This window comes from Actinia tenebrosa, unplaced genomic scaffold (genome assembly GCF_029948245.1).
Source record: "Actinia tenebrosa isolate PJP-AT-01 unplaced genomic scaffold, QUT_ActTen_1.0 PGA_scaffold6__47_contigs__length_16458017, whole genome shotgun sequence".
Taxonomy (NCBI): Eukaryota; Metazoa; Cnidaria; class Anthozoa; order Actiniaria; family Actiniidae; genus Actinia; species Actinia tenebrosa.
Genome location: NW_028292583.1, coordinates 1561922 through 1571248, shown reverse-complemented (window position 1 = coordinate 1571248; position 9327 = coordinate 1561922). Strand labels below are relative to the sequence as shown.

The 9327-nt window shown below is 39.1% G+C and overlaps 3 protein-coding genes across 3 annotated transcripts; 2 read left to right on the top strand and 1 right to left on the bottom strand.

The window, feature by feature from the left end:
* Positions 1 to 1580: 1580 nt before the first annotated feature.
* Positions 1581 to 2839, bottom strand: LOC116307698 (uncharacterized). The gene has a single exon (XM_031717995.2). It carries the CDS (start codon positions 2790 to 2792, stop codon positions 1986 to 1988), a length of 807 nt encoding a protein of 268 aa, XP_031573855.1. The 5' UTR covers positions 2793 to 2839; the 3' UTR covers positions 1581 to 1985.
* Positions 2840 to 3664: 825 nt separating this feature from the next.
* LOC116307681 (uncharacterized) lies at positions 3665 to 5645 on the top strand. Its single transcript, XM_031717958.1, has one exon. It carries the CDS (start codon positions 3705 to 3707, stop codon positions 5331 to 5333), a length of 1629 nt encoding a protein of 542 aa, XP_031573818.1. The 5' UTR covers positions 3665 to 3704; the 3' UTR covers positions 5334 to 5645.
* Positions 5646 to 5705: 60 nt separating this feature from the next.
* Positions 5706 to 8943, top strand: LOC148905812 (uncharacterized). Its single transcript, XM_089039478.1, has one exon. The coding sequence runs from the start codon at positions 6385 to 6387 to the stop codon at positions 8131 to 8133; it is 1749 nt and encodes a 582-aa protein (XP_088895604.1). The 5' UTR covers positions 5706 to 6384; the 3' UTR covers positions 8134 to 8943.
* Positions 8944 to 9327: the final 384 nt, after the last annotated feature.

Genomic DNA, 9327 nt, shown 5'->3' with positions numbered 1-9327 from the left:
TTATACAAGAAGGTTGGTCTAAAATTCCTTCAATTCAACTGTATAAATGAACACTTATGTGATTGTTTGGAAGTTTATTGATCGCTGTTTTTGTGGCTACTGCCTTCTAAGGAGGCAATAGACACTATGTCATACTGGTTGATGAATCTTATTCCACAGGGAAGCCAAAACAGTGTCGTTTACCGCAAATACTATTGCTAAGATGCTAGAATAGAGAGCACTAGTAGAACTTTGAACGGATGATTTGAATTGTTGCAGGAATGATCCAATGCACATCCGATGCTCATTTGATTGATCTGATGGCAGTTTTTGTTGGTTGCCTATTTTTTTGGAATCTCATGTGGAAGAGGCCCGCTTTCTAATGGATTGCTGTGTTGTTTCCTTTTACAGTGATTTAATCCTATTTTTTGGCTCCCTAAAGATTGAGTGGATGGCTGCAGCACAGCACGCACGTTCATGTTAAAGTTTTAAGACACACAACTAAAAGATTTCTTTGGAAGTTAAGTTTCCACTTGTAATATGCAATAGAAAATTACCAAAACATTCTTTTTGTGTGTTAAAATGCCAGGTTCTTAGATCAATAATAAATGCCCAGTGTTCTTCTATATACATAGCAGATTCATACAATTAAATTATACATGAAAAGAAGATACTAACAACCAATTTGCTGCCTAGCAACAAAAAGAGTGAAGTATAGTGTCATTAATGCCAAACATAATACTTTACAAATTTTAGGCTGCATGGCTTGATCCAAAAACTGGCATTTTCATCCTTGACATGTATACTGCAGTTACTGTACATAGCCACATGCAGTCCTCCACTGCCTCTTTTTATACCATCCCTTGTTAACCAAGATCATATATGATGCAAATGTTAACAAGTGTATTACCACTATTAATGTTTCGAAATTATTAGGTATTTGATTGCTGTTTACTCTTGGAGACCTCTCCAGTGTATCATGCTTCTGAGGAAATATTGAACAGTTTTTTTTAATCTTTTGTTAGTTTTTTGTTTTGTTTTTGTTTTTGAAATCAGGAATACACCCAAGAATGATGCACTAACTGCCCACCTTGTATCCCTTCGCCCTATCTGTCTGAGTTGATACAAATATAACTAATTTCCAATTTAAATGTAAACTAAATAAATGGCATTCCTATGATAACCCTTTCCTCCTTTTCTCCCTGCTTATCCCTACCACCCCCAAGAACCTGCTACTGCTACTGATCTTGTTTTTGTTGGCTTGTACCGGGAAAAAAATTTCTCTAAGCCAATTTATTGATCACCGATTTATACCAGCTGTTTTGTAATTCAGTATACTAGTAATTATTTTGAATCTGGACATTTTGAGTATAGGAGTGTGCAGACCATAAGTCATAATAAACCAAGTAAATGGCCACTCGTAAATATGGGTGCAAATCCATCGTGCCCCGAATCCATGGACTTTGACAGTTACCTAGTATGTTTCTCTTGGACAACAAAAACAAACATCAAATATTTCTGAAAAGGGTTTAGATCTATGAAAAGGGTTTAGATCCATGAGAAAACAGGGAAATCTGGTCCCAAAAATGGATAAATCCACATTCCATTGAATTTGCAAGATCTACCAATCCATTAAAATTTTACTCTGAATCAGTAAGGTAATCAGGACCAAATTATTTACAAAAAAATCCATCATTCCGTAAGCCTATTCACGTCTGCTATCAGGGACTTGGATTTTTTTTCAGAAAGCAACAAATGATTAATTATTTCCATACTGTATAAATTTACAAGGTAATAAATAAATTTCATCAAATTTATAACATACATGTAATCCAGTTTCAAATACAATAAGTTGAAAACAATTCAAAATAGTTCATACATGATAAGTTTTTTGAAGAAGATTCATCTTTTTGCTACACTGGCACATGTAGTAAGATTTGTAAGACGTGACCTTTATGTATACCAAGTAATCCTTGGTAACGCAACCGTTCGTCGAGTATATGCATTTACCAAATGTATGGGATGAGTTTAGCTGTTTCCTGCCTGTACCTCTGATAAGCTGGGATATCCCCCCATCTCTTAAGTGCTTGTCTGTCAAGAAGAGGGATCCCACTAACTCTAATCAGCAGATAGGCGACAAAGAAAGGGGATATAACACTACCAAACTCCCAGCCTTTCATGACAGTGGAAGCAGGAAGAAACAATCCAGCCCAGAGGAGTATTTCGCCCAGGTAATTTGGATGTCGACAGAGGCTCCATAATCCAGATGATATCCACTTGCCTTTATTAACAGGATCACTTCGGAATACGCTCTTCTGTCGATCGGCTGTTGCTTCAAGAAGAAACCCCAGGGTCCAAAGACCCCATCCAAGATAATCTCTCCATCCAAGCTCGACGTCTTTTCTTGTAGTGTTCAAAATGATAGTAGGAAGTAGAGTTAGGAACACCCAAACGCCTTGAATGGTCCAGTAGATAAAGAAAACCTTTGGATTTCCACGTACTTTGTCGAATCGGCTGTCATGGCCATCGTGGAGGATTCTAGTAAACAAGTACGATCCTAATCTAACACCCCATGTAGTCACACAGCCAGTTTGGAGCACTTGGCGAAGATGAAAAGTTCCTGTTGATCGAAGGGTTTGCCAGGCAAGAAATATGTAGGTTGCTGAGCCAGCCAAATCGTAGAATTTTTCGGTTTGGAAAAGAGCTGCAAACACCCATAGTACCCACTGAATTCCAAAGTCGTAAGCTGCAGTAACTAACAATGGATGCATCGTGGACATCTTGCTCCCCATAGTAATGCAGATGACAAACATATGATGCACCTTTTATTATGTAACTTTTTGGCCCTTGACACAGGTATCCCAAACACGAATACAACACTAAAAAAAATAAAGCCGGGAGTCCTGGACCCGGTTGTACGAAGCGTTATCCGTCGGATAAATCCGTTTATAGTGGATAAATTTATTGGATAACAGGATCGACTTATCCACTGGATAAGGATAGCGCTACTGACAAGAACATTTACTGCACTTGGATCATCATATGCCCGCAACGGAATAGTGGGTGGTGCCGTGAAGACTTCTGGGTACTATTGCACTATTTTGGTGATTATGACAGAGAACATTGGGATATTTGTTCTTGTTGCGTCATGGCGCAAGTGCAAATTCACAAGTAGTATGACATGGATAACGCAAAACTGTTTATTTTGTGGCCTTAAAAAGGGCAAATGTTTTAATATCATGTAGAGAACACCTCAAGGAAGAAGATCGTCTTAGACAAGTTAAACGAAATCATTCTTTCTGTGAACCATTCCATTATCTTTTGACTAACATTGCAACGAAACCTCTTTGCATGATACAGGCAACCCAGTGAACGCCTGTAGGGCGTCTTGTTTTGTATAGAAGGGGGGGGGGGGGTTGGGCCTTTCTTTGATCAATTTCAGACATCATTGTTTTACAAAATGTAGAAAGCTTAAAAATAAAATCAAGTTATAAACATTTCTCTAGTAATTATTTTTGCCAATATATAAGCTTAAAATGAGAAAGTTAGGCATCGATCGGAGTTCTTGGTCAGGCGTCGTTTGCCCCGTGGGTGGACTGGTAACTACACGGCCAATCCCATCATCCAGCACGACCCGAGTATTAGCAAAGTGGGGTATTTTTAACTTAAAAGTCATAATCGTCAACTTGCTTCTCAAATTACAGTAGACGACTACGAGAGGTGAAATGGAGACATCAAGAGAGACGGCCGAGTTGTGTCGTATCTCTCAGTTATCACTCAGTGAAAATCCAACAGACCAAAAAATTGAAAGAGTTTCAAGTCTAAATAAATCTGGTTATAGTAGCCATGGAAGTCAAATGGAAACAGATAATTTTTCTAGTGACGAGAAAGGCGCGCCAAGATATATGGAAGATGACGAGGAATATCAAAGTGGAACAAATATTATCAGGTCAGGCAAGAATGACTTTATTAACATTTACAATAACACTGGTACTGTCATAATTGATTTGGGTTGCGGAGCTGAACACAAAGGTGGCAATTTAACCGAAAGGGAAAGGACAATTTCGCGGCGACCTTTTCCTGATTCTGCCCGTAGTCTTGCCAGTTCCATGAACATAAAGCGAAAGAAATCGGCAAAATTAAAAAGCAAAAGAAGACTGCGACAGACTTTACTGCCGTTTCCAAACCGCAAAAGCAAGATGAAGGTTAAGCCATCTTCGGAAAAAATTAAGGAAGTGAACATCAGTGTGGATAATAATAGCGGGAATATAGTTATTGGTGATAGTGCAGCGTGTCACGCAAGTACTAGTGAGGATCCGTCACGTATACGGCATCTTGAGGGTGAGCAAGTTGTTGCTGATGGAACAGAGATCATAGCCGTGTCACCACCGAAGCAGATGGTTGTTTGCGTGGATAGAAGCATCATGAAGTGGCTTCATCAATTTTATGAAATTACAAATCAAATTTACCCACTGAGAGACAATGGGAGATGGGAAGAGTTTTATGAAACAGTGGACAAAAGGATCCATTTTGCGAGACAAAACGGTCAATTTGAAGAGGAAATATTTATGACAATTGAAAAGAGCACTGCTTTAAGTTACCAAAAAAAGAACGAACAATCAATGGAGGTAGTAAAGCAAGCTAATGACATGATAACTCGCACACGAGGACTACAAATGAAGGAGTTCCTTACAGTTATGTCACATTGTCAGCTTGCAGCTATTTATCGACGTGAACAAAAGATGTTCAAAGCCAACCACGCTGTTGTAATAGCAGGACAAAATGCAGAGTTTGTACCCTCTTATCTCGCTAAAGCATACGCCATGTACGAAAGGGCCAGCAACCAAGCGATGTATATATCTATTGTGTCAACACAACAACCAGAACGGGAGGAATATGAGAAAGATACCCGGGAAGATCACAGGAGTTGTATTTCGCTTTGTGAAAAACTGTTGAGCGAATCTGATGATATTTATCTTCGACGCCACCATTTTTGTTTTCTAAAATTAGCTCTGATGAATCTAAATTGCCGGAATGAAAATGCTCGCATCCAGCCAGTAAGCGAAGACAGTGTCCGTGAAGCAAATGAATGCATCACAAGAATGCAAGAGTTGTACAGTGGGGAAATGAGCGAAGCCACAAATATTCTGTTGCTCACGGTTCAATCTGATTATAAATACCGTACTGGAGATTATTCTACGGCCATGGTGTTTGCTGAAGAAGCGTTAAAGATATCAGAAAGGAGGGGGTTTGAATTAGAAATCAAAGAACTTCAGGAAAGACTGAAATTGCTAGAGGAGCATCAACATCGGAGGCTTGCAAATGCAACTGAGATATGTGAGCTAAATTCCTGACTAGATTCCTTCTTTTCTTAAGATTGATTCCAGGAAAGCGACGTGAACGGTATATTGCGAAGAGAAGATTGTGCAGCTATGGTTGTCTGCATTACGCGTATGAACATTGATTGCGCTCCTTCTTACGATTGAGCCAAGAAAGCGATGTGCACCGTAGACCATTGTACAGTTATATGGTTGCCGACACGAACTGAACGGTGAGTGGTCCAAGGGCTGATCCAGGGGGGGCAAAGGGGGGCTGAAGCCCCCCTACAGCAGAAAAAACGATGCTTTTTTATATTGTTTTCCGTCGTTTTGACGGAAGAAACTCAATTAGCCCCCCCTAAACTCAATTAGCCCCCCCCCCCCCTAAAATCTTGGCTGGATCCGCCCTCGTGGTCTTCCAAGTTTCCGCATGCACCTAAACGAACGTCTCCATGAATCAGCTTTTTGAAATGAATATTTAGAACACTAATTTATAAGTCATTCCGGCACTATACCTCATCCACAAGTCTTGTTATAGTGTTGCAGGATTTCAACTATGGACTATCTGTCAAGCAGGTTACTTTGCTGTCAGCAACTATAACTATATTACGCGGTCAATAAAATCATTCATAAGTAGATACGGATTTTCCGAAATGAGGTGCACTGTGATAGTTACAATGACCACGCTCGAGGAAATGATATCACGTTCATCGCAACAATCTGCTGTTTCTAACTTTACTGGTAACAAAAAAGAAAACTAGCTCAGTTATAAACCTCGTAGTGTGTCTCAGCATGTGTTTGTTGTTTTCACTTCTATCTCTGAGAACTGAGTTGTGATTGGTCGAGTAGTCGATTATTTTGACAAAGGAACAATGAACACGCCATCTGTAGACCAATAAGGACAGTTGTAACGTCATAGATCAGGGGATTCCCCGTGTCATCACGGTTCGTGTATAAAATCGTACTTGCTCGCTCCTGTTTTTATCGAAGGTGGATTCATTTGGTTGTGTAAGCAATCTTACCTGGATTCACTCTTCTATTTCAGTTTACTAGCTAACAGTGGTGATTTTTAAAAGCCCTATAGTTGATGTCAAAAGTAATGGGGGAGCTAACGGTGGAGGGTATGGAGCTCAGCCACGATGAAGACGAGAACGACATTTCAACGGCGAGAGATCAAGAATTAGAAGAATCGCCAGACACGTCACCTTCTGATGGTTTTACTGCTATAATGAACGAGCATCCAACATCTATAAACACTATTAACAATGAATCACTGGGCAATGGCGGTGTAGCTGGTGGAGTCAAGAATGACGGCATGAAAAAAACTCTAGTGTCAAGAGGAAGAAAGGGGGCCAAGAGGACTTCGACAAAAAAAAAAATGTACATAGAAAAGATTGATAGCCCGACACTGATAAATTTGCATGAAATGTCATCTTATGGTGCCAGTCACAGTTTTTATACCACACCAGACAGCAGCGCACGTAAAGAAGATCATAGAAACTTATCTTTTTCGACAAAACACCGTTGGACCGTTGGCGCCAAAACTACAACCTGTCGTGCTCTCGAATTTGGTGGCCGAGTTCCTGATCATTGGGAGGAATTATCAAAACGATCCGTCCCATCAGATCCAAAGACTGGTACAAGACTTTCAAGTACTCAGTCTAAGATAGCTTATCCTTGTCGTAAACGAAAAGCTTCTTCTAGTGCTGCAAAACGGGGAAAGCTGGTTCATGGCGGCGGCGGGCATTGTACGATCACTAGGATTGAGAAGAACGTTAACATTAATATCGCTGAGAACGCAGGGTACCTCGTCGTTGGGAATAATACCAAGATTAATATTTGCAATTGTGTAAAAGAAAATAAAAATGAGCTAGCAGACATCGAAGAAGTAGAAGCAGATGGCTCTTATCCATCAATTTCTCCTAAAAAGTCACTGAAGGTTACAGCGGACGAAAATTTCGAGAAATTCATGTATGCCTTTCAAGACATCATCAACCGTCTTCATCCTTTGAGGGACAAAGGAAGGTTCAAAGAATTTTACATCGTGGCTGAAGGCTTTGCAGGATCAAGTGAACCACATATACAAATTCTTATATTGATAGAAAAGAGTATGGCTCTGAGCTACCAAAAAGAATTTACGAAGTCAAAGGAGATTATTGATGAAGCAATGAAGATGATATCGAACAACCTAGGGGTCGAAATGAAGAACTTTCTGACAGCCTATTCACATGTCCACCTCACAGGACTAAGCAGACGCCAAAACAGGCTGACAGAGGCAAATAAGTTTGTTTCCACTGCTAAGCAAAACGAGGAGTTTACTCCTTTTAGTATAGCTAGAGTATTCATTGCTTATGAACATGCTAGTAACTTGACTAAGACGCTGTCCCTAATGAACGTTGATGAAGACGAACCATGGCAAATTATGAAAGAAGACGCCAGTAAGAGCCTCAGAGAGTGTATTACATTATCACAGAGAATACATGAAACAAACAGCTCCATTTATCTCCAGAGACCACAATTCAGCTTGGTTAAATTGGCGTTAATGAACCTTAACTGTCGGACAAAGACATCACGCACCCAACCAGTGGAGGAAGAAAGTATCCAGGAAGCTGAACGATGCATCAAGAAGATGGAAGAGTACGAAGGTGACATCAGTGAAGCGCTATCTATACAGCTCTACGTAGCAAAGAGCGACCTATGCTTTCGAACAAAGGATTTTCTCCAAGCCAAAAGCTTGGCACAACAAGCATTGCATATAGCCGAAGAAAACACTTTTAGTTTGGAAATTGAACCGATCCAAGATAGATTAAAGGACATTAATAAATTATTGACTTAATTGTCCCGATCGAGTAGACTAAGGTAACTCCAGATAAATATTAATTTCAAATATATTCAAGAATACAGATGCATGCAAACATTCAAATTCAAGGCATTCAAATTCAAGGCATTCAAATTACTTTTCTCGTGCTTATTTATACCAAATTCAGTGCATTCGTAACCATAAGATTATTTATTGAAAATATCCCTAGTAGATGAGATCTAATCCTAGATGATCTCAAACTCCCGGCTAGTTCTTGGATCGAGACGTTTCGAGATTTACAAACGGATTGAATTATTTTTTTGTTTACTTTCACTATTTGAATGAAGTTCTTGTTATCCATATTTAACTTAACAATTATTCGCTGAAGGCGAAGTGAATATAATCGGGGAATATTTACCTCGCCGCTCGACATTTATAGTATTTTTTAACACAAGTGAATTTAACGGAGAGAGAGTATTTTTGTCTTTTCAATCTAATTTTAATTATCTTTGTGAGAGCGGCACAAATCCACAAACGAGCGTGCGCGTGCGCGAGTGGTGAATATAGCAGCATTAGACGTAAATTGTGACCAATGAGCGCGCCGGATTTGTTATATTCACTTGTGTAAAGATACTAAATAATTATATTACTTTATCTTTAATATCGATGAACCAATCAATTATCCTTAATTATTTACAAATTATTTCACTTGCCTGCAGTTACCTTAGCAAAGGTATTGTACATTATCATTGAGCATGGAATTATTATATATTGATTGAAAATGTATTGAAAATGTTATTGAAAATTGTATGTAACTATGAATTGATAACATCAATAAGGAAAATTTAAGGCAAAAATTGTATAAAACTATAAACTGATAGATATCAATCATTCAGTTTAGTCTTTTTGTGGTTATACACCTATTTTATAAAAATGCTGATATATTTTAAGCATTTATCATCAAATTATCTTCAGACATTAATGCTCGTCGCTTCGTCCATGATGAAGTTGGCGGCTAGAAATCCATCCTCATTAGCTTCGGTTTAGTGTACGATTGCTTCATGATACAACAAACTGGAAGGATAAATAATAACAGAGCTTGGCTGGTGTTTAAATGGTGTGTTTTGAAAAAAAGCTAAAACGCGGGCGTAGAGTGCATTTTACGGCCCCCTCACAGCCCAATTTACATACATTTACTGTATTTTAAGTGTACCTCGCTCCGCCCGGGAT